This window comes from Artibeus jamaicensis, unplaced genomic scaffold (assembly GCF_021234435.1).
Source record: "Artibeus jamaicensis isolate MK-2021 breed Jamaican fruit bat unplaced genomic scaffold, CSHL_Jam_final scaffold_916, whole genome shotgun sequence".
In the NCBI taxonomy this organism is placed as follows: Eukaryota; Metazoa; Chordata; class Mammalia; order Chiroptera; family Phyllostomidae; genus Artibeus; species Artibeus jamaicensis.
In genome coordinates, this window is record NW_026522059.1 from 24,317,340 (window position 1) to 24,343,787 (window position 26,448).

General features: G+C 37.9%; 1 protein-coding gene across 2 annotated transcripts in view; it reads left to right on the top strand.

Annotated features, from left to right (window-relative positions):
• The window catches only part of LRP12 (LDL receptor related protein 12), a 70,771-nt gene that overhangs the window by 7,866 nt on the left and 36,457 nt on the right, over positions 1 to 26,448 (top strand). Inside the window, exon 2 of one of the 2 annotated variants that reach the window (XM_037133364.2) lies at positions 25,612 to 25,668. The exons of the other annotated variant lie outside the window; for it this stretch is intronic. Coding sequence (XP_036989259.2) covers positions 25,612 to 25,668 — 57 coding nt within the window. The remainder of the gene's footprint in view (positions 1 to 25,611; positions 25,669 to 26,448) is intronic. 2 annotated transcript variants of the gene reach the window in all.

Sequence of the window (26,448 nt, forward strand, 5' to 3'; positions counted from 1 at the left end):
TAAGATGTTTAGTGGTTGGAATTTATCTTTCAAATATAAGGTAAAGAGAAAGGAATCCTTTCTCATCTGATTCTATTGATCGTTAAGACATCTTTTAGGTTTTAAGTTAGTAAATTAAAGAAAAGATGAATCTTCGTATCTGGTATATTCTGAAATAGAATTCAGTGTCTTGAAATTATAATTGCCTATTCTAGGGACCCTTAAAACCTTTCACCAAGAATTAGAACACAGAACTCCTTTACAAAAAATTGTGTTGCTTAAATTGTTGAAGTAACTGAGAAGACCCTGAGTAAATAGTTGAGGACCCTGAGAAAGAAGATACCTACTAAAAAGGGTGCCTGGTGGCTTACTGGGCTCAAATTTAAACAGACAAAAACAGCTCTGCAGCCTTGCAAACAGTACTTCAGGGAGAAGCCTGCACTGAACTGCCTGCCTGCGTTGTGTTTCTGCCATCTGAGCCAACCCTTACAAAGGATTCTTGGAATCCAGTTTCAACCCATAGGACCGAGGCTTTCCCCATCCAGTTGGAGCTGCATAGCCGTAGGCCCCATCAGTTACATCAGAGTGGCTCCATTTTGACCAATCAGGAAAACAGTGCCTTTTGGACCAATCAAACTGCAAGGATTTGGAGTCCTCATTTGTATGAGGACAGACCTATCAGGGCCCCAGGGAGACTTCTATCTATATAAGTCAGCTCCTCTCTGGGTCTGAGAGCGGACTTTCCCTTTCCACCCCAGGCAGCCTTTCTCCAGCTCAAGCAGAAACATCGAAAATGTCTCCCTGGGGCGGAGCAAAGCAGACCAGCCTGGAAAAGAACAAGAGCTATCTACCCAGAGTGGGCTGGGCCCAGGTCCCTCCCACATCCATGCTGTATCACATTTGAGCTGTTGGCACTGAATAAAGTTCCTTATTCACTGCATCCCGAGTTGAGTTGACATAACTCTGGGTAGGAGTTATTATTAGGAACTGAAGGAGGTATTATTAGGAACCGAAACTTTGAAAGCAGTGATTTGCCTAAGGTTCACATCTCTACTGCTGTTTATTTCTCGTGGAGGTCCATTATTTTTTATCTACATTATTGTTACAGCCCCCACCTACTCCTGACTCTATCTAGTCGTGTCCTGATTCAATCATATCACATATAGCAGCCGCCAGAGTGATTTTTCTAAAGTACAGATATGATTATGTAACTTTCTTGCTTAAAACCCAACAATAGTTTGCTATTCTTAAAATACAAGAATAACTCATGAGGCCCTTCATGATCTGCCTAGTTTTTACCTTTCTTGTCCCTTGTCACTCTCTTTTACCTACTACTCCCATCCCTTTTACCATGTCCCTGCCACACTGAACACAGTTCTTGTCTCCTGGCCTTTGCACATACTGTATTCTCTGCCTGGCTTTATCTTCCTTCCTCCAGCACTTTCTTATCTAGGTTAAGTCCTGCCTGATTTTCGGCTTTTCTCTATATGTTGCCTCCTTTGGGAGGTCTTTCCTGGTTCCTCAAAACTAGGTGCCCTTCTCATAAGCATCTCGGACTGTTCTTAAATGCAGTATTGGCACTGGCCTGTTCCACCTCCATTTCCCCGTGGGCCAGTGCTGTCCAGTAGGCGTATACAGTAGCCCTCCCCCCCAACCTTTCCACAGTGTCCCTTCTGCAGTTTCAGTTACCCATGGTTAGTCATGGTTTGACACTATAAAGTAAAATATTCCAGAAATAAACAATTCAAAAGTTTTAAGTTGTGCACCAGTCTAAGTAGCATAACAAAATCTCCTGCTCTCTTGCTCCATCCTGTCCAGGACATGAATCATCATCCCTTAGTCCAGCGTATCTACATTGTATGCTTCTCACACCTTAGTCATTTAGTAGCCATCTCGGTTTTCGAAGTAATTGTTGCCACATCACTGTGCTTGTGTTCAAGTAACTCTTATTTTACTTGGTAATGGCCCCAAGCACAAGAGTAGTGATGCTGGCAATTCGGATACATCAAAGAAAATCTGTCAAGTTGTTCCTCTAAGGAGGCATGCATGTATAGGAAAAACACATAGTATATATAGAGTTTGGGAATATACGCAGTTTCAGGCATCCACTGGGGGTATTGGAAAATATACTGTAATATGAGTCTCAAGTGTAAGTTACATATATAAATTTTCTAGTAACCACATTAAAAAGGAAAAAAACTGGTGACATTAATGTTAATATATATAACCTGGTATATCTCAAATATCACTTTGACATGTAATCAATAGAAAAAATTTTTCATACCAAGTCTTCAGAATCTAGTGTAATTTTTTTTTTTCTTACAGCCCATTTTAATCAGACTAACCCCATTTCAAATGCTTAATAGCCACTTTGGAAAGTAGTGTCTATTAAAACTGGATTAAACACGCCCTGTGATCTAGCAGTTCTGCTCCTAGGTATAAACCCAGCAGAAGTGGGAACACAATGTGCACCAAAAGACTCATACAATAATATTCATAGCATCCTTATTCGTTATAGTTCCAGACCAGAAACAGCCCATATGTCCATCATCAAAAGAATGGATGGATTCATTTTGGTGTATTCGCTTCAGGGAAAACTATACAGCAGTAATTCTCAATCTTTTAGGTCTCGGGACCCCACACTAATTGAGGAATTCAAAGAATGTTTTTTTTTTATAGGACAGATGTATGTTTTTTAATAGATATTAAAATTGAAGGATTATAAAATACTTAAAATGACCTAATAAACCCATTACCTATGACCATAAATTGCATACATTAATTACATTAAATGACAAATGACTATATTTTGCCAAACAAAAAAAAATTAGGAGAGTAGGACTGCTATACATTTTTTCAAGTTACTGTAATGTCTGACTTAATAGAAGACAGATGATTTCTTATCCCTGCTTCTGAAGTTGGTCTCTTGCAATGTACTTTGGTTGAAGTATAGGAAGAAAGTCTAGCTTCACGTAGATACATGATTATAAAGGAGAAAGTATTTCAATAACCTTTTTGGGTAAGTGAATATTCTTTGATACTATACTAGAACTTTAAAAAATTTAGTTATAACATGGAGTCTGAGATGACATCTGTGAACTTTCTGTGTTCTGTTAAACTCTGAAAGGATCTTGGGGACACCCTGGAGTCCGCTGACCACACTTTGAGAATAACTTGCTACACAGTAATGTAAAAACAAAGGAATGGGCAAACTACTGGTATGGATAGCGTGGGTGAATTTCACATGTTGACCAGATGAAGTCAGGCACTGAATTATAGGTGCTCTGTGATTTCAGTCTGGGAAGTTAGAGTCCGGGAGACTAGTACTTTGTTGGAGGGGGTTGGCAGGGTAGTGACTGAGAGGGTGCTAGGGTAGCTTTTGGGCTGATGGTTATATTCTGTGTCTTGACCTTAGTGATAGTACAGTGGTTTTTTTTTATGATAACTGGTGGAACTGTAAACTTTCAATTTGTACATTTTTGTGTGTATATTTCAATTAGAAGTAATAAAGCTTTTTTTTAAAAAAAGAACTGTTCAAAAATGATATCCTTAGGTTTTCTGATAATTTAGATTCTCTGTTGTTTGGCTTTTTGTTTTTGTCCTTCTTTGATTTTTTTTTATGTATTTGATAATCAAAAGCATTTTTTAAATGTTCTACTTTGTAAAATTTCAAACATTTCCAAAAATAAGGAAACTAGTGTAACTAATCTGATGTCCCCAACATCCAGCTTCAAAAGCTGATCATTATCTGGCCAGCTTTGTTTTATCCAGAATTCCATCTCCTCCCTAATCACAAGTGATTTTGAAGCAAATCCCAGACATCTAATAGACTTATATTTCAGTGTGCATTCCTAAAATGTGAGCTTAAAAAAAAAACAAGCCCAATACCATTATTATATTGAAAAAATTCACAATTCCTAGTTGTCATCAGATGTCATCATATGTACATGTATAGCCATGTACATATGGCCTGGTTGTCATAAAACATGAATTTTTCAAAACTGGATTGAGACCCACATAAGGTCCATTCTCTGCAATTGTCGATAGTAGTTGTCTTAATTTAATGGTTTCCTATGCCCTTTTCTTTTTAAAAAAATTCTAAATGGTATTTGATACAGCTTTATGGTATTATTAATCAAATTATGCTATTCCTTAGATTCCTATATTAATAGTTTTTTGAGAATGGGTGTTGAAATTTGTCACATAATTTTTTTTCCTTTCCAAGGTAAATCATAAGATATTTATGAGGGTTTGAGTTATCTAAGTGAAACATACCTAACATAATGCCAGACAGTACCGATTGAATAAATGAATTCATTTATCCATGAGTGGAGTAAGTTACAGTCATGTGTCCTGATGTTGAACTGTTTTTGTATTTATGGAGTAGGCTATGGCAAGTTGGTGAGGCTATATTATCTTTTAATCTGGAATACATTTTCTAATTACTTTGTAGACTCTGTGTTCATATTTACTAGATCACTTGGGCAGCCTGTAGCCAGACCTAGCTTGCTTCCTCCCTCCACTTTTTTCTCTCCCTCTGCTCTAAACTAATCCCTCTCCTCCTACCTGGTTTTCTTATCTGATAATCCATTCTTGTAGACACACTTGTAACCCTTTGGTAGTTTTCGTCAGTTTCAGTGGTCAGAACAGTGGAAAGGATTTTAGTGTTCCAGTTGTGATTATTTTGCCCTTTAAGATTAGGAAAGCAGAGTGAGTGTTTATGAACTATGTAGGTGCTGTGAACGGAAAGCAGGAATTGACAACTTTGTTCTGCAGACAGGAGAAATGCTTTCATTTCTAGTGTAGTTTAGTTAAACTTGGTTTCACCAAGGAAGATAAGAGAGATGAGCCTATAAGAAGAGATCCCTTCTTGTGAATAAACCTTACCACCAAACCAAGCCAATAAGATAACTTAGCGGAGATGGATTGGTCCCACGAGAAGTGGAGTCTGAAGTAAGGGTCTGGGAGGTCGTTTGGGGCAGGGAGTAAAACAGAGATGCTAAATGAGCACAGAGCTCAAGTCAAAGGGTGGGACTATTCTATCAATTGGGTATTTCTGGCCTGCTGGGGACTACACTTTGAGACCAAACTTACTTGCTGAAAATATAGTAACCACAGAGTTGTTGTCACTAACATGATTACTTGTGCCTAAGAGTATTTTTCCTCTGGTACAAAGGGTGGGAGATTAAGGGGAAACTTACTGTTGGCACTACTAGAGTGAAATCACTGTCAATGAATAAGGGTAAAATACAGTTCTTTAAAAAATTCCTTAACTTGTCTTTAAGTGCATTTCCTGTGTTTTTGGATAGTCAGTGCTGAATAGTTTGCCTTCATTGTGTACAATACATCCAGTTTTCTCTCTAGCATTGGGACAAATTTCTTTAAACACTATATAAAATGGTCATATTAGGGGCCATACGAAAAATATAAATGAGAATAGATGAAATTACATGAATTAAATCTGAATAGTATTCAGCTCCTCCACGTTGCTTTTTCTGGTGCATTACAGTAAGGGACCAATGTATATGGGAGTGTTAGAATTCAAATTGGGATGCATTATTTATCCCTGCTCTTTATTGATTTTGTCTATTTGTTTTTTTATTTATTCTTTTGTTTCCCTGGCCTCATTAGGGGGCTAGCTACAATACAATTAAAAACAATGGAAGTTATGTTTCTTAAAGGTTTGCTAGAATTTTACCCTAAAACTACAAGAACATGGTCGTTTTGGGGAATAATCCTATCTTTTCAATTTCTGCCTCTTTGAGCCAGTTTTGCTAAAACTGGCAAAGTTATATTTTCCTAGAATATTGTAATTAATCTGTATTTCTATATTTTATTTAAAATTATAAGTAATGTTCTTTCAAAAATATATTCTATATCTGTGACTATACCACAGTTGTCATTCCTAATACCTGTTTATCTGTTCTTTTCTTGAACAGACTTATCACAGGTTTCTCATTTTCAGATTTTCTCAAACTTTATTCATTTCAAAATTGTCTTAGCTACTCTAATTCTTTTGTCCTTCCTTTATAAATTTTAGAATCAGCTTGTTCCTATCTGCAGATATCCTGCTCAGCCTTTGCTAAGAGTTGTGTTAAATTTACATATCCCTGTGTTGAGTTTTCTGAACCATGAGTGCAAGTTTCCTCTGTCCATTTAGGGGTTTGATTTCTCTCATTAGTGTTTTGTAGCTTTCAGCATACAGGTGTCATGTGTTTTGTTAGATTTATTTATTTATTGTTGTTTTTAAAGATTTTAATTTCTTTTTAGAGAGGGGAAGGGAGGGAGAGAAACATCAGTGTGTGGTTGCCTCTCACACACCGCCTGCCCCCCCCCCCCAACTGGGGACCTGGCCCTCAACTCAGGCTTGTGTCCTAAATGGGAATTGAACCCATGACTGTTTGGTTCACAGGCCTGTTGCTCAGTCCACTGAGCCACACCAGCCAGGGCATGTTTCATTGGCTTTATACACTGATTTTTTTTAACATTGGTAAGCACATAGTAGTTACTGTATCCTAGGCAGTGTTCTATGACTGTGTATTTGTGTATGTATATGTGTATTTATGTGTTATAGATACACACATACTGACTTTCTTCTCATAACAACCTTGTAGCCTAAATACTGTTATTATGTTTATTTTACAGATAAGGGACCTGAGGCACAGAGAAGTTAAGCCTCTTAGCCAAGGCCACATAATTAGTAATGGGAAGAGCTGGGATTTGAACCTAGAGAGGGCAGTTCTGGACTCTGCACTTAATATCTGTGTATCGCTTTTGTAGTTTTCCTTAGAAACCTCCCTGAATTCAATGCAGCTTGTATGCAAACTGATTAATTCCTGATACATTTGCTGTTTTAAATTCAATACTAGAACTTGTCTGCTTGCGGTACTGATAGATGAGCCACAGATGCCAGTTCGCTAATGTTTCCTGAATTAATTTTGGTTTCCTATTAACTGAGATTTCTAAATAGCAAGATGCTGGGCTGTTGGGTTTATGCTACCTACCCTCAAGGGTTTTTTTGTGAGGCTATTAAATAACTTATGCAGATACTTTCTGTATGAGATGTTAATTTTCTTCCTCAGTAGATGGACAAAAGATAATTATAGGAACAGGAATTGGATGGCTGATAAAATTAGAAACAAAAATTAACTCAAAGAAATGCAAATAGCACATACAGATTTAGTAAATATGTACAAATCAAACTGTTCTATTAAGTGCTTAAAATTGTTGATAAAGACATAAAATAGCCTTGGCTGGTGTGGCTCAGCGGATTGAGCGCAGAGCTACAAACCAAAGGGTCACCGGTTGGATTCCCAGTCAGGGCACATGCCTGGGTTGCGACCACGTCCCTAGTAGGGGACGTGCGAGAGACAACCACACATTGATGTTTCTCCCTCTCTTTCTCCCTCCTTTCCCCTCTCTAAAAATAAATAAACTAAATCTTTTAAAAAAATAATAAAATGAAAATGTATCTAGAAGGTAATGAAATGAGTATTAACACTTGACTAGTAGAAGTGGTAAGTTTTGGCTGATACATTTATTGATATTACTTGACATATATCTAGGGCATGTTTCCCTTCACTTTCTCTTCATAAACTGGTTCTTTAATATTGAATGTTAGATTGTTTGCAGTTATGTTCACATTTATAAATACTGTAATTAACAATTGTGATCTTAATTTTCATTCTCATTATGATTAAGCAATAAAAGTAGAATTATTGGGTCAAATGTTAGAGTACTTTCAAAGCTCTTAATAAAAATGCCTTATTTTTATTTACTGCTTACCATATGCTGGTCATTGCTTTAAATGCTACATATATACACATGCATATGTGTATACATAATCTTTATATTAAAACTATGAGATGAGTCCTATTTTAACTCTTTTGCAAATAACAATAAAACAAAAACAAAACCATAGAGAAATTAAATAATTTCCTGAGTTCACCCAATTAGCTGCAGGTTTTGTTTTCCGGAAAGACTTTACTACTTTAAACTTCTGCCCGTAGAATCTTAGATTGTGTATCATTTTCTAGTCTTAATCAGCAAGATATTACTGTTTCTCATTAAAAGGATCCAAGAGTCATGGATGAGTGGCTAATTCCAGTCTGGGGCAGAAACAAAAAATAAAAAGATTAAACCTGAGACATTCTGTTGTATCCCAAAGTAACAAAAAATAAACCTGAGACATTCTGTTGTGTCCCAGAGTAAGGAGACTCTTAAAGACTAGTGGTTTAAGCCAGAAAGACACAGAGGCCAAATTAAAGGGGATCCCACTGGCGAATGATGAGAGAATTTGAGTATCAAAAAGAGTAATGAAGGTACTTGAAATGTACTGAATATAGAAAAACTTCTTGGTTCATAAGAACAGACTTGTAATAAGAAACCCCCCCCCACTACTACAAGGGGTTACTGGACACCAGTGGTAAACATAGGGCACTAACTGCATACCCTGAAAATGAGCAATTATAAGGAAAGAATTAAGTGTTTGTCCTCCCTTTTTCTGTGTGAACTCTGTTTAAGGGTAAGCAAGTAACATTTGCTGAGGGCAAGTTCTTTGCAGAATTTCAGTTACAGTATACAACACAGCGGGGTTAGAAAATAATGAAATAATTTATTCAGGCCACAAGCACCAGCTTCATCTAATGAAACTACTATCCAAATGGTCTGCTGGGAACTTTATGACGGAGGGATCGGACTGCTCTCCTTGGGCCTATTGATTGGCCTCAGCCTTAGGGAGTAGGACAAGCAGAAATCACGTGCCTCCTGGAATACACGTGAAACACGCAGCATCAGCTCTGAAGTTTTCCAGCAAAAATGTTAACCTGTGTCAAATCAAGCTTCTGCCCTTGGGGGTAGGCAAACTATAGCCTTTTGGCCAAATCCAGCCCACTGCCTATTTTTTGTTTTGCTTGTCATAATGTTTTATTGAAACACAGCTACTCTGATGCATTTAAGTACTTCTGTGGCTGCTTTTGTGCAACAGAGGCAGAGTTGGGTAGTTGTGACAGAGACCGTATGGCCCACAAAGCCTAAAATATTTGCTCTCTGGCCTTTTTACAGAAAAAGTTTGACTAGAGCTAGATGAACAGAGTTAAGTGACACAGAAAGGAGGTGACACCACTGGATGTGGGCCTCCGACAGGGCAACTGATCTCATTTCTGTAACAAGTCAGCAGTGTGAAAGTAAGGGAATATATTACTATAGGTTAGGAGACACTTAACACAGTAACGAAATGAAATATTGAGACTTCCTTTGGATCCTGCCTTCAAATAAGCCAAATGTGAAAAGACATTTATGACATACCCACGGGAATCTCACCACAGCCTGGCTATATTAAGTGATATCAAAAATTATTATTAATTCTATTGACGTAATAGCATTATAGTCAAGTCAGAGAGTGTCTATATTTCCCTCCATTCACTTAGGGAAACACACCTATATAATAGGGAGAGGTGTATTTACATTAGGTAATTTCTAAAAGATCTATGAAAAAGGATAATCCTCAACTTCATATATGAAATTTTAATAGTAAAATGTCAGGTTGACATGATCCTATTTTAAGATTCTGTGAAAAAGCAAGAAAGTTAGATGGAACTGCAGTAGAGGTAAGTGAAAAGCTAGTTATTTGCTCGGAGGGGAAAAAAAGGAATTCTTTTAATTATTAAATTGATGGGCTGTAAGCTATTAAGAACCCAGGAGTCACTGAAGATCAAAAATGGTAAAAGCATCACACCTTCAGTTTGGCTCTCCTCCTGGCTCACCCTGCCCCCGCTGCCCCCGACCTGCTGCTGCAGCTAATGCAGAGTAGAGTGAGTCCCTTTCAGTCTAAAGACTGAAGCTGCTCAAAAGCTTTGAATAGTCACTTACCAAACATTTTATATTTTAACGGACTGTGGAAAGGAACAACTGTCTACTCCTATAATCTAAATGAACAGTTGGATGTGAAATCGATTTCCCGTGTTTTTGAACTTAATTCACTGATGAAAGAATGCCTGTGGTCTTCCCCGCCCCCCCATTTCTACATGCTTTTCCTTTTCTTTTATCTTCTAAGCAAATGGTAACCTGAAACCAAATTGTTAATTATACAAAGGAGGTTTCATGCTTAAGTTCAAAATCTGGTTATTTTGACTTATTAAATAAATAAGCATTAACTGAGGTCTCACTCTTGGTAAGAAATTGGGAAATAGGAAGGCAGGTAGAGAGAGTGAAAGAGAGAAGAAACAAAACAAAGGGGGAGAGATGGTTTTTGCCTTTAAGTCCCTCAAAATTCGTTGTAGAAGATGGGTCGTCAACCTAAAACAGGATGGCAAGGGCTGTGGTAGTAATATAGTCATAACTCGGTACTAATTTGATGAACTGTGGGAACATGAAGGAGGACTCGTAATTCTCCCTGCGGTGGATGGAGGTCGATTTCCTGAGCTGAGCTGAAGGGGTCAGGTGGGTAGCCAGTGGCAGTGCGCTGGCTTGTTCCGTGTGGAGAACGTCGTGTCCAAACCCAGAGGCAGCTGCAGCAGCAAATGATATGCAAGAAGCTCCATTAAGGAGTGTAGATGCTTTCAGAAACTAGCTAAGGAAGGAAAGAGCGAGATAAAGCAGAACCAGGAGGTGCGCTGACAGGAAAGAAGTCTCCTTTTATGGACGAGAAAGACCTGAATAGACCATCAGGAGGAGACAAGGGAAACAGAGGAGAGGACAGATCTGAAGGGGAAGGAGAGAGGGACCGGCGGCGACTCCGAGACCGGGAGTGCTTTCAGATCTGCTGCCTGCTCTCCTCCCGTGGCAGACCCTCAGCAAAGTTGAGGGCAGCCTTCCCTGTCTCGGGAAGGGTGACCCTCCATCATTTCCTGTTCTCTGGTCGTAGATATTACTAGAAGTAGAAGCAAACTACTCACTGTCTCATCTCTTGGAAGTAACAAAGGTAGGAAAAAGAGCACAGTGTAGGTGTTGGTGCAAAAAAGAAATGGTTAATGTCAAGAAGAACCTAATGTCTACAAATGGTATTGACTAAGATTTTAGTGACTTAGTAATTTCTTTTAAGTGTTAAAAGTAATATACTTTAAAATTTTAAACTGTTACTGAATTTTAAATTCTGCTTTCTTTATATTTCTACCACTAAAAGGCTATTTTCCACCTCTAAGGCATTAAGAATCACTTGTTATTACAAAAGCCAACACTTTATACTTGTTCATTTGCTCATAAACATCACAGTATATTAGCGATGTCAGCAAGATGGGAGAAAGTTGTAGCCACACACTGGTCTTCTCATTATTGAATCTTATATATAAAAACATTTTTTAAAGTGACCCATTGCTAGAGAAGAGGGTAACGGATACGCTTTACTATTTATGTTAAATGATAGTGCTTATACCGTTTTTGTCAATATTAAAATCACCTATGATCATTTAAATATAATGTTATAAAGGAAAACTTCAAGTTATTTACCTATATAATTTTACATTGTGTTAATGTTTTAGAGGGTAGCATTCCAGTATATAATACTCAATCCACATAAATTAACCTATAAAAGTAATACATAGATTAATAAGTCAAACATTATAGAAATGTATCAAGAATAAAAGCTGATCATTTCTCTTCCTTTTTCCTATCTTAGGGATGGGGGCAAGTGTTAGCAGTTTATTGTGTATCCCTTCCATACACTTTTCCGCACATGGAACTTGGGCACACAAAAAATGCCAGAGGGCACGGATTCGAACACTGACAAGGGTTAGGAAGGTACCACAGGTGAAGATCACCTGGCGTCACAGTCTGCACTACAGTAGGAGGCAGTGGGGCTGTTGGGTCCCTGAAACAAAGGCACACCTCTCCTGAAAGAGGTCAGCCCGGTGTGTTTGCATACATGTAGACAGACATTAAAATTTTCTCAGGGAAGCCAAGAAATTCAATATTTTTAGTTGAAAACTCCATTTTTAATGTTGGAATTAGACAGGTATGGATTTGCCTGCCCCTTACTAGCCAGAGTCCTGGGTAATTTACTTAACTTGAGTCAGTGTCCTCATCCATAACATGAGTATAATAGTCTCTATTCTTGGGACCTTAGGAGGAAGATTAAATAATACACCACAAGCTCAGTACAGTGCCTAATGCTTACGGGTATTGACTGCAGTCGTTACTTGTCTGGTGTGAGGACTGCGGAGACGGGTGGACTGCTGAGGGGCCCAGAGAGCTGTGTGGGTCACAGAAGTGTCCTGTGTCTTGATCATTGTGGTGGTTGCAGAACTGTGTGTATTTGTTAGAACTCATCACACTGTGCACTTAGAATTTATGAACTTTCTTGCATGCAAATTATACCTCAGAGAGCTGATTTTTGAAAAAGGGAACTGCCTTTCTCTTCTCTCTGTACTTCAGTTTAAGCAACTATTAAGATAGGGTTGACATCAAAGGTTTCCAACATTTTTCTCACGAGGCTTCTCCTACTGTCCCTTCCTAGCCCCCATCACAGACCCCACGTTGTGAAAGATTTTGCCTTTTGGGAAACAAAAGAATAAGAAAGAAAAACTACTTTTATTTGTCTGTTAACACTTTTCTCATGTACTGCGCTGACCGTGCACTGACTGAATCTGTTTGGGTGCTGTACCTGATCAGATTTGAGTAATGTAGGCCACTGGTCACTTTCCAGAAGGTTATAATGTAATCAACAACTTAATTACCTGCTGCTCCATAGTCATCTGTGAAGTTCAATATACACCAAGAATAAAAAACAAAAGCGAAAGCGGTATACTTGGTGATATACTTGGTGTCTCCTCAAATGGGAATAAAATATGTACATAACAACACCCAGCACATTATGTGTATTTGTGTATGTTTATATATGTGGGTGGGTGCGTATACTTCATTTCAAACATAAAATCTTACTAATATAGAAATAAAGGAAGCCAAAACATACAAAAACATCAAACTCCCAAATGTCTATTAACAGTGTGGTTTGAAAATTAGAATGTGTATTTCCAAAAGCATAATGTTATAAATGATTGTTACCTTTAAATGGCAGGTAGGTTCAGACCAGTTCATAAAAGTCTATTACATCCATAATAAATGGCTATAACTAAAAAGCAATAAAATAATGCTTTTAGAATACCAATAATTAAGTAAATTAGAAAAGTAAACTCTACTTCCCAGGGATTATTAACCTTTCTTTACACAAAACATTTTTTTGACAGGTATTCCTTAGACACTATGGAGCCTCTCTTCAGAAGAGTGGGCTCCCATAATAAAATATCACAGATTGGGCGGCTTACACAGCACAAACTTACTTTCTCACGGTTCCGGAAGCTAGAAGTCCCCAATCTGGGCGCTTTCAGGACTGGTCTCTGATGTGGTCTCCTCCTGACTTGCAGCGTCCTTCTGGCCGTGGCCTTCCCTGGCCTCTTCTCTGCACGGGTGGAGAGAGAAACCTCTGGTGTCTCTTCCTAAGGAAGCCCATCTTTATCGGATTAGGTCCCTACCCTTCTGGCTTCCTTTCATTTTAATAACCCCCTTATCAGTTCTATCTGCAGATACAGTCAAACTGGGGGTTAGGGCTTCAACATAGGAATTTTGAATGACACAATTCCGTTCATAAAAGCGTGCTACTCTGTATTTTGATCAGACAGAAACAACTGTGTTACAATAGCTTTGAGAGAGAGAGGGAGATATTGGCACAATTAGAGTTAGGAACCAGTAGATTCAAAATTAATTGAGAAGAAAATATTAATGTGGCTTCACAACATCAAAATCTATAAAGATAATCCAGGGAGGTTAATAGTGCAAAAATAATTTCTGGTTATTAAAATTACAAACAATCCTAAAGAAAGAATGTATTGTAGGGAAATCTAAAGAAATTAGGTGGTTGTTCAATGACTTCAGATTAATTAAGAATATATTCCCAAGATAGAAAAGATATTTTGCCAAGGATAGATTACAGATATTACTAACATAGAGAAAATTCAAGATTGAGTTGAGCAAAAAAACCAACAGTAATAACATGGTCTTTGAAACATTTGCAGGATAAAGAATAACAGGAAGTTATACAGGACTGTTGCTTTGGTAGGTGGTGTAGTACTAAATAGATGTTTCTGTCCCTTCTGTTATATATACTCTTCAGACTGAAGGGGTAAGAGTAAACGTTTCTGAAAACTTTCTTGACATGGGTGCAGTGATTGTAGAAGTTCATTCAGGTGTTTCAAACAACTTCAAGTTGTTTTCACTTAGGTACTAAAATACTTACAAGGAATGAATGAAGGAAAGGAAGATCAGATGACTGGAAACTGGAAATGCAGTTTTGATTTCCCAGAAAGGTTGGGATGGATGAGAATTCTACAAACCAACAATTAGGGAAGATTATAAATAGAGAATAAAAGAAGTGGTTTATGAAAGCCTTGGAAAGGAAATAACTCTATAAACCATATGGGTTTGATAAGGACTGTGTTGGAGAAACCTTAGTCCTTTTATGGGTTGATAATCAAACTAATAGAAATGTTGGAGACAAGTGTGTATTAACTTCTACGAGGATTTGACAAATTATCTTACACCTTTTGAGCACTTTAGAAAAATTTCGTCTAGATACTAGAGCAATGTCTAGTACAGCATCAACCTCAACAGAAATTACTGCTACTTTAAAAAAAAATAGAAAACATTTTATCTAGAGCAGGGGCTTTCTAGAATCCATAAAATCACTTTAGTGAGCCTGAGCTCAGTAGTCCACGGCAGAAAACCTACAGGTGTGAGTGTGAGTGGCATCATGCTGTTTTTCTTTTCGCAGATTTCTCTTCATGCTGTAAGTCAGATAGCCGGGGGCAGCAATCTCTTTCGTCCTTTTCATCCGAAGTTAGAATCAGGATGTCTGATTTTTAAGTCTTGTCCTTGCATCTATGAGCTGCCCTGTATTTCATAGGCATGTGCCTTGCATCTAAGGCACATTACGTAACATTTCTGGGCTACATACACAGTAGCAATTCTGGCTCCAGAATGCCTTGAAAACTCATGACTGCACCTTCAACTCTTCCCGTGGTCCCCATCCTGCCTTCCTGCCCTGCAGACTCACCAGCATCTACAATCAACTTCCCATCAAGATGGCATAGGTGAACACAGCTTGCCTCCTCACACAACCACAGCAAAAAATACAACTAAACTATGAACAACTGTCACCCAGAATTATCAGAATATCAAGCTGTATGGAAATCTGACAACCAAGGAATTAAGTCATATTCATCCACATGGGTAGGAGGGGTATAGATGCAGAATGTGCAGTCCCACGGCCACGTGTGGTGGATAAAAATCAGGAGGGATACCTTGGGAGGGAGGGATTCCAGCCCCACACCAAACCACCCAGCCCAGGGTTTCAGGAAGAAAAGTCCCCCTGTCTTCTGGCTATAAAAATCAGTGGAGATTGGGGCATTGGAAGAAACTGGGGGATTTTCAGGTATCTTCTCTTAAAGGGCCTGCAGTAGGCTTAAGACTTACGCAGACTCACTCCCTCTGGGCTTCTGCACCAAGGCAGCAGCTGGAAGGGCACCAGTGGCATATGGGAGCAACTGAAGTGCCTGGCATTAGGTCAAGTGCCAGGGGACAGCTTCCTCCCAGAAAAACTCCAGAGGCCAAGCAGCGGCATTGACCCCTTTCTGAGCTCTGCCCTGCACAGAGCCATGGAGCGATGACTCTAATCTGGTTCACACAGGTTGCCCCGCCTTGGCAATTACCCAAGGCTCTGCCCCATCCACCTTACAGGTGCACTTTCCTACAATAGGCCATGCTCCTAAGACAAGGAGTCAAAGCAACTCTACCTAATACACAGAAACAAACACAGGAAGGCTGCCAAAATGAGGAGACAAACATGGCCCAAATGAAAGAGCAGAACAAAACTCCAGAAAAAGAACTAAACAAAATGGAGATAAGTAATCTACCAGACTCAGAGTTCAAAACACTGGTTATTAGGATGCCCAGGGAACTCATTGGGTACTTCAACAGCATAAAAAAGATCCAGGCAGAAATGAAGGTTACACTAAGTCAAATAAAGAAAAATTTACAGGTAACCAACCATGGAGTGGATGAAGCTGAGAATCAATTCAATGATTTGGAACATAATGAAGAAAAAAGTCAGAACAGCAAGAAGAAAAAAGTATCCAAAAAAACAAAGATAGGCTAAGGAACCTCTGGGACAACTGCAGACATCCCAACATTCAAATCATAGGGGTGCTGGAAGGAGAACAGAAAAAGAAATTTGAAACTTATTTGAAAAAATAATAGTAAAAACTTTCCTAGTTCGGTGAAGGAAATGAGACATATATACAAGTCCAGGAAGCACAGAGAGTCCCAAACTAGATGGAAATAAAGAGGACCACACCAAGACATCATACTTAAAATGCTAAAGGTTAAAAGATAAAGAGGATCTTAAAAGCAGCAAGAGAAAAGGAGACAGTTACCTACAAAGGAGTTCTCACAAGACTGTCAACTGATTTCTCAAAAGAAACCTTGCAGGCAAGAAGGGACTGGCAAGAAGTATTCAAAGTGATGAAAAGCAAGGGCCTACAATCCAGATCACTCTATCTGGCAAAGCTATCCTTTAGAATTGAGGGCAGATAAAGTGCCCAGACAAGGTAAAGCTAAAGGAGTTCATCATCACCAAACCATCATTATATGAAATGTTAAAGGGACTTATTTAAGAAAAAGAAGGTCAAAACTATGAACATTAAAATGGCAATAAATTCATAACTATCAACAACTGAATCTAAAAAACAAACTAAGCAAACAAGCAAAAAAAACAGAGTCATAGAGCTGGAGATTATTTGGAGGGTTATAGTTGGAAAGGGGAATGGAGAGAATGGAGAAAAAGGTGCAGGGTTTAAGAAGTACAAATTGGTAGGTACAGAATAGTTGGGGGGATGTTAAGAACTATAGGAAATGGAGTAGCCAAAGAACTTACATGCATGACCCATGGATAAGAACTGGGCAGAGTGGGATGGTTGCCCAAAGGCATGAGGCAAGTTGGGTGGTGGGGGACAAAGGGGGGAAATTGGGGCAACTGTAATAGCACAATCAGTAAAATATATTAAATAAAGAAATAACAGATAGTGCTGGCAGAGTGGGGAATAACCGAACGAAGAGAGGACACTGGAAAGAAACAGAGCAATTGTAGGTTGGGGAGCAATTTAGTAATCCTGAACTGCAATGCAAAGGGTTTAATCAGAGCAGTGACGAAAATGAGACAAACAGGTTCAAGAAAAAAAAAATGTTGGTTGGTCAATAAATTACTGGTGAGAGAGAAAAAAAAATTCATCATCTGTAAGGTAGAAATTATATATGTGGAAATTTTGAGGCTTATTGTGAGTATGGTATGACAACATAAATCATAAAAAATATTTTGAAAACTACATGGAACCAGAAAATATTGTTTTAAATCACCATTTAAAAAATTCCCCTCACTTTGAATCTTGGCTACATATGCTTTGCTACTATCACTTGCCTTCACTGAATATGAATACTAGGCACTCCGGTAACAATGTCTGTAGTTTGATGATTGCCTCTGTGAGGTTCTTTTAAACTTGTATGGTCAGCATGTTGTATTTTTAATAAATCACACATACACTCAAGGAATCTGAATGAAAAAGAGTGAAGATACATTAGGAGACTTATCTTTATAATTAAATTGTTAGAAGTTAGAGACAAGAAGAGAATCTTAAAAGCAGTAAGAGAAAATAACTTGTCTTGAACAAGGGAACCTCCCAAATGCCAGTAAGTGTTGGGAACTGCCCTGCCTGGTTTCAGAAGCTGTAACCCCTCCATGGCTAAGGCTGAGTGAGTGACCTTCGGACCATAAGCCACTGAGGAGACAAAGCTTATCTTCCTTGCAGGAGCACTGTTTCTGCTCCTTTTTCCATAACTGGCCTCCAGTGCTTGATCAGTTAGTCAGTGGCGGATAAGATTCCCCAAGGGGAGAACAACCTAAGACCTGGCATGATCACGTGGAGGCCCCAGGGAAGGACTTGGGGTGGGCTATGGAGAAAGGGGGTGATGGACTTTCACCCCTTGCCTTTGTCAGAGCCTGAATCCTCATTGTACCTGTGAGAAGTCTCCGAATCTCTTGGCTGCTTTACCTCCCCTGCCTGACTTAAGCCTGAATCAATGACAGAGGGCACTGCGGCCCTGTGCTGGAAAGGGCGGGCTCCCTGGGTGATCAGGCCTAAGAAAGAATGCATAAAGTCCTGGGAAACCTGCTTTGCTAGGAATGCTCTCAATTAAATGATAAGGGTCCGAGCAGGAAATGAGTTTCTTTCCCAAAGTTTTTTAGCCCTTTAGCTAACAGATCCTGACTCAGAATAATCCCTCATAGTTCTTTGTATGCTATCTATTGTTTGATCCTTACTGCCTGACAATGATTAATGAACTTTACCAATATTCCTGTGCTAGTTGAATCCAATAAAAGCCTGTCTGGGCAAGGGTCGGGGCGCTCTCCCCTTGAGAGAGTGGCCGTGCCATCCCTTTTCCTCCACTGGACTAAGTAGTCCGTGTGAATTTGTCTCATGTCTGTCTCATCTATAACGCCGCGGACACTGCAGGCCACTGTCTGTGTCAAGTAAGCAGATATTTCAGCAGAAAATTTGCAGGCTAAGAGACAGTGGTATGATACATTTAAAGTGCTGAAAGAAAAAAAGATGCTCAAATAAAAAAGTGCCACCCAAGAATAGTCTACCCAGCAAAGCCATCCCCCAAAATTGAAGGAGAGAGAAAGTTTTCCAGGCAAGCAAAAGCTGAAGGAGGTCATCATCACCACTAAGCCAGCCTTATAAGAAATGATAAAGCTAAAGCTCTTCAAGCTAAAAAAGAAAGGGCTCTAATTAGTAGCAGAAAAACACAAAAGTATAAATCTCACTGGTAAAGGTAAATGAACGGTTAAATTTGGAATACTCTAATGTTGTGATGGTTATGGCTAAATCACTTATAAACCTAGTATGAAGGTTAAATGACACTTTAGTATTTAAAATAACTTATAAAATATGGTTTTGTTCTATATATCTTTTTACAGGCTGTTGTTTGTATTATAAAAACTTTTGGGTTTTATATGCTTATTTTATATCCTGCCACTTGACTCAATTTTTGTATCGTTTTTCTGTTGACTATTTTAGGTTTTCAAAAATAGATCTACAATCTTATCATCTGTACATAGATTTACATCTTTCTTTTTTTTTCAATTCTTATGCCTATAATTGTTTTTCTTGTCTAATTGCATTGGCTAATTTAATAACTGTAGTGGGAACTCCTATTTTTCCATTTTTATTTTTTAATAGAAAAGCCTTTAGGACTTCCCACTTGAGTAAGACACTTGCTGATTTTATTTTAGATTTTCGTATTGTTTGCTTCTGTTTTATGTATTTTTATTATTTTCTCAATAGTCAGCTCTTCAGGGGCAGAGACTATGCCCACTTACTTATGTATCGACCTACCATGCATTCATTTATTTAAGCAGATATGGACAGAGTATCTCTTGTTATGTGTTATGTTCTGTGCCAGTCACTGGATTGCAAAATAAAATAAACCCAGCTATGTCTATCACCACGTCATACTCCCCAGCCCCCAAAATAAGATCTGGTAGGAAATATAGATATTACACAGATAACACACATACAATAAATTTTCAGAAAGTGACAGTATTAGATACTATAGGAACCTATAACAGGATGACATAACCTAGTGTTGGGGAATTGGGAGATACCTCCCTTAAGAAATAGTAAAGTCCAAAATCAAGAAAGTCAGCTGACCCTTTTCTAAAAGAAACCAAATATTTCTGGAGATAAGAAATAGAGTGGAAAAATGGATCATATGAGACGAAGCTTTTGAAGTAGTTAGGAAGACCCAGACTGTGGAGACTAGGATTGGGATCCTATTAGGATTTTGGACTTTTTCCTTACATATGATAAAACAGAAGTGATGTGTGCTTTTGGGGTATATGAGGTCTGTCCAGAAAGTATACATCCAGGTAATATGAAAAATAGACATTTACTGAAGATACAAGAAACATTGTGCATAGGACAATGACACCTCAGTCCCCTTCAGAGTAGGCACCTTGGGTCCTCACATAGTTCTCCCAGTATCTCTTCCACTGTTCAAAACCCTGCAAAATCTTTTTTTGGAATCTCCATCAGCTTTCCCATCATATTTTCCTGAAAGTCATTGACGGTCTGAAATCTCTTCCCTTTCAAGGGTGATTTTAATTTTGGGAAAAGCCAGAAGTTGCAAGGTACCAAAGCTGGGCTGTTAGGGGACCTGAGTCACCTGGGTGACTTGATGTTTGATCAAAAATCTCTACAACGAGATGTGACACATGAGCAGGTGTGTTGTAATGAAGCTACCAATCACCAGTTGCCCATAGCTGTGGCCATTTTCATATTTCATCTCTCAACCAATGAAGAACATTGAGGTAGTACGTCTTAATAACTGTTTGGCCTGGAGGGGCATACTTATGATAAACAACACATTCCCAATCAAAAAACAGTTAACAGCCCTGGCTGGTATAGCTCAGTGGATTGAGCACAAGCCTGCCAACCAGGCAATCGCAGTTCGATTCCCAGTCAGGGCACATGCCTGGGTTACAGGCTGGTTCCCTGCAGGCCAGTTCCCAGCAGGGGATGCATGAAAGGCAACCATACATTGATGTTTCTCTCCCTCTCTCCTTCCCTTCCCCTCTAAAGATAAATAAAATTTAAAAAAAAAAGTTAACATGGTTTTGATATTGTTGCAACTTTGCCGTGCCTTCTTTGGGTGCGAAGAACCAGGCGACTTCCATTGGGATGACTGAACCTTGGTTTCTGGATCACAGACCTAGACCCATGATTCATGTCCTGTTACGACCTTCTTGAAATCCGGTTCATTGGTAGCAGCCTGAATCAAGTCATTAGCAACTGCAGCCTGATATTCCTTTTGCTCTGGCAGCAGAAGCCACAGAGCAAAATTTGCCACAACACATTTTATGCCCAGGTCCTGTGTCAAAATCTCAGACACAGTAGTTTTTGGAATCCCCATATCAGCTTCTAGGTCTCACGCCGATCTCTGTTGATTGCTGCCCGTATACGTTCAACATTCTCAGGTGTTCTGCTTTTTGCAGGCCTTCTAGAATGTGGATCACTTTCAACTGAGTCTCGACCATCTTTGAAGTATTTGTTCCACAATTTTATTTGCACTGCAGTCATTGCATTGTCCCCGAATGCCTTCTGAATCATCTGAATAGTTTCTGCAGAGCAGTGTTTAAGCTTAAAGCAAAATTTGATACAGATTTGTTGCTCTCCTCACTCAGTCATTTTTAATGCAGCGGTCACACAGTCCACACGCTCACTCAACAGCCTCTACCGCCCCCACTGACTAGTGCAGTGAATTGGTCATTGTTTATGCATGTGCATTCCAGTCCACTTTCCTTGATTGCCAGGTTACATTGATGTTGGCATCTTTTTATATTAAAAGTAGCTGGACTTTTTTCTGGACAGACCTCATATTTATGTTTGATTACTGTTCTCACTGCAGAGTGGAAATGAGATTGTAGGATGCTGATCATATGTTACTTGCAACCGCCACTCATTAACTTTTAAACCAATGATGTTCCCCCATACAGATAGGAATAGCTATGACTGGTAGGTTTGAACTCTGAAAGTTAAGTACTATTTTTTAATGAACATGAAATATTCCATGCCCAAATTTTTTTTTAAAGGTAAGAAACACAGACTTCTAAATGCCATGGAAATTGGTATAGATCCTGAATCCTTTTTTAAAAGTAAGGAACGCAAACTTCTTAATGATTTGTGGATTTGAATTTTCAAATCATCCAATACTAGCTCTCTGAAAAAGATTACTGAGTTGCTAGAAGCTTCAGTTTTCTTGTCTGTAAGAGGAGCTGTTTTAAAGATGAGCTACAGGAAAACTTGTAAGGCTCTTAGGGTTTGGCTGGCACATATCTATTACGTTCTCACAAAAGCAGAAATAAATCTATCAGAAAGATACAAAGCAGCGGAGATGCAGAGACCATAAATTTACGTATTTTCTTATTGATGACATTCTGATGATTCAAGTGAATAAACCAAATGTTAGGAGATGCAGTTTAATTAAGGTTCATGACTAAATAAAACGATAGAGCTGGGATTTAATTCCAGGCAGCCTGGTTCCAGAGCTCAAACTCGATGCCCTATGACCCCTTTCCTAAATCAGTGTCTCCTTTGGAAGATTCTGTCTCTTGTATTGCAGTTGAAAACTACAGACCATGTTTCAGCTTGGCAATAGAATGTGGACAAATTGATCACCTTTGTTAACTCGGTTAATGAGACTAAAAAAATTGTCATAAAAATTATTTCCTGACTTAGGTTATAATAAAACTTTTTCTTACTTGAAAATTGTCTTTTAGGAGTTCTAGTTAATGAATTGGTCCATTAACTAGTCAGCTAATAATGTATAATTATAGGAATAATGACTTGTGAGACTATACATTTTTCCAGTATATATAGTTAACCTCTGCAGGATGACATCTGCGAGAATATCTACCATGGCAGCCCTGTACTTACAGTAGGGAGGTGGTATTGTGTGTACATCTTTATATGTGTGAGGTTTTCTTCTGGGGGAGATCGGGAGTTGGAGAAGGAGCTCTAGGGAGAATGTCTGTAGCTTTGTATCAAGCAAGATGAGGGGTCTGTCTGCTTATAACATGGAAATAATTGTTACATAAGTGGCATTTTCTTAGAATGGCAGTATACCTAAATTGGAAGTAGCCACTTCAGGTGATACTCAGAATAAGAACTATTTAATGTAAACAAAAAGGGGGATGGTTATTTGATGTTTACAAAAATCATTATTGATTTATTTTAAACTTCTAAATAGTATTGTTTCTAAGTTAAAGCAGATGTATAGGAAATGGGCAATATCATGTTTTATGTTTTAAAGGATTATTTATCAGTTTTAAAAATAATAATACTTTTATGAAATTAAGGTATTTTATCATATCTAGTACAATATTTATCAGACTTCCCATTTATTTAGAATGGTGGGAAAGGAACTATATTCTCTTCACCTATTCTTATTTTTTATAATAAATAGAAATACAGAGATCTCTGCCTATTGTCACATATTCTGTTAATGCTGAAGTATGCAAGAGATCCCAGTTTCAAAGGCTTTCTTCCACAATTTGTATATTTCTTGAGACTCTCATATATAAATATATGCTTATGTAAATGTGTGTATTACCTACATACGTCATTTTAAAGTTAAAATTAGGTTATATTCTAATTCATTCTGAAACATATAAACTTGACATGCATATTTTTCCAGGTTAGTACGTACAGAGTTATTTTAATGTATTGAATATTTTATAAGGCTATATTAGCTTATTCATTTGCATGCTGATGACAATTTAGATTAAGTCTATTTTTTTATTACAAAGAATTCCACCAAGCCCCGTAAAATAGGTATTATCTTCTCCATTTTAAAGGTGAAATGAAGACAGAGACATTTGGTAACTGCCCCATAGTACATGTAAGTAAGTGGTGGAGCTGCTATTAGAACCATAACGATCTAGGCCAGAATCCACCGTCCGAAATACTATTCATGCAGCTGTTTCCTTCTGCCTGTGTATTCTGTTTACTGAGTTGGGAGGGGAAATGTATAAAATACATCTAATTTTAAAACTCCTGAGAATAATTTAATTTGCTACCTTAAGAATATTGGAAACCTTAGGGACACAAAACAGAGCTGCAGTTGTAGTTGTTTCTGATACAGAAGTAGGAGGTTTGACCAACACTTCTGAAACATTAACGTGGGTACCTTTCTCTGGGAGCGAAGGGAGACCTTCTGATTCAGTAATCTGGGGTGGGTTCTTAGACTCTGCATTTCCAGGAAGCTCCTGATTCGCCAGTACTACTGGTCTCCTTTTGAGTAGCAAAGATTTAGGCAATTTATACTGACTTTCGACAAATTGTGTCACTTTATTGAATCGGTTTCTTATTTTGTTTATGCTCCCAATCCTTATAAATTGTGCATGTTAAAGAAATAGGTATGGGCTTTCTAGTCATTTGAATTCTTTCTGTAGCATTAACACTGCTGGAGAAGATAAATCATGGCTTACATGGTACTAATGGGCAGCACTTAAACAACTACTGTCAAATTATTGACGTACTAAATATGGCTTACACACCTAGGTCACAGTTTCTACTCTTCGTTTAATACAGAGGAAAATCATTTCTTTTCATTTTGAAAGCTATAACTGTAGTCGAACTAAAAAGGTTTTATCACTTTTATTTTATTCTTTAGTATTTCACCCATATTGTTGACTATGTGCCAGGCACTGTTATCAGGTACTTAATTGGCATGATTTCATTGACTCATCATGGCTTCCCTCATTTATTCATCCATCCACTCTTTGAGCACCTGCTGTGTTCCAGGAACTGAGCACAGTGTTGAACCAGATGAACACAGGTTCTGCTTTCTTAGGTTCTATACTGTACATTAATCAAGCAATCACAGAAGTGTGATGGTTGTAAAAATAAAGTTAATTATAATAATTCCTACTTTCTTTTTTAAAAAAGATTTTATTTACTTATTAATTAATTCATTCATTCATTCATTTTAGAGAGAGGGGAAGGGAGGGAGAGAAACATCAGTGTGTGGTTGCCTCTCCAGTGCCCCCTACTGGGGACCTTGTCCACAACCCAGGCACGTGCCCTGACTGGGAATCAAACAGTTGCTACTTTCTACAGGGAAAATATGATGGTCAAGAAACACCATCAAAGACAGCTCAACTTTTAGCCCTCCAGGTTTCTCTTACCCCACTCCAAATGCAGTTCTTTCTCTGTCAGCTGCATTTCTGAGCTGTTGGGAAGCTAACCCAACCCTAAGGGCTGCAGAGAGACAAAACTTTAGAAGTAAAGATAAACAATTTGCACAAGAAAAGAAAGAACAGGGGTAGATGGAATTAATGTATAATAAAATTTAAATTAAAAAAATACCCGAAGGGACACTAGTCACATTAATTTGAAGGAGTAAATATCCTCAGTACTTTAAATGGGAGTCTTTTTAAAAACACTTATATTAGGTGATATTCAGTTCAGTGAGTTATTTGAATGGTTCCATGTCCCCAACTGTGTGATTGGATATACAGAAAATCAAGGGATAGCGAAATAGGATATAATTTTGTCCCTAATGGTATTGGGGTCATTGATAAAAGGTTGAAAGAGACAATGGAAGGCATTTTTTTTTAATGTACCAACATGTGTGACCCTAGCAATAGACAGACACATTGGTGGCAGACTGAGCATGTTCTTATAGGAATGCCACTTTTAAAAGTACATGATTCTCTCTTTTCTAGTAATAGTAGGGAGTTCTCTTTTGACTACTAACTTGATAGGAAATTTTTTCTGGATTTAGTTGGATCTGTACATTGGACCTGTATATATTATTACACTAGTTTTTTGTTATTTCCAAATGTTTTCCCTACTGCTATTAAAATGTTGGGCTTCATCATGTTATTTTGAAGAATATTATAGGAGACTTTAATTTAGTGTCTGAATATTTCAAGTAACTCTATGTAGTTATTTTTTAAGGGAGAATCTGAAAATTTTTAATAAATTTTATCTTGGAAATTAGTTTATTCATTATGTTTAATTTTAGGAAATGGTGCTCTTGCAGAACATCCTGAAAATGTGCATATTTCAGGAGTGTCATCTGGTAAGTCATTTTTTGTAATGTTTAAATTTCATGCATGACTTATAGTAAATATTGAAAGCCACCTGGTATCTTACGAAGTGATATTTGGCTATAAAAATTATTACTGCTTTTTGCAGCATGTAATAAGGAATGAAGTAACTGGAACATGGGGAAATTCTCACAAGATAAAATTGTACTTGCACGCCCATAGATTGGTTATACTTTTCCAGAAGGACTGCATAATTATTTTTATAACAAACATTGAGCCAAGAGAAGTTAGCTCAAGTTGAATTAGTATTTTCTTTACCTACGAAGTTACGTGAAATGAAATTTAGTAAAATGTAATTTTGAATGTAGCATTAGAGCCTTAGAAATTAAGCATTTTGCTTGATTTTAGATTAGACTACTACTGTACATAAAACTGTTGTACTTGAGGGCACAATTTACATGCTATTAAAAAGCAACTCAACAACAAATTTGTATCCATGACATTCAGACTCTTGTTGAGGTAAATACATTTTTTCCCACTGATCTAAGCTTTTAAAATTTAATAACTACTTAAAGGCCCCTTGCTATTGAAATTTTCATTCTTAGTGACTTCCACGGCTTTGTTGCCATTTTTGCTGTATCAGCTGCAATTACTAGAAGAGCAGAACTGTATTTTTGCCTATATTGAAATAGTTTCTTCCTGTTATTTTGTTATTTCCCTATATTTTTATAAGCTTTACAGTTTAAAATATTGCACTTAGTGTATTTATCAGTCTGATTTCTTCTAATTTGTTTGGTTATATTTTTTCATAT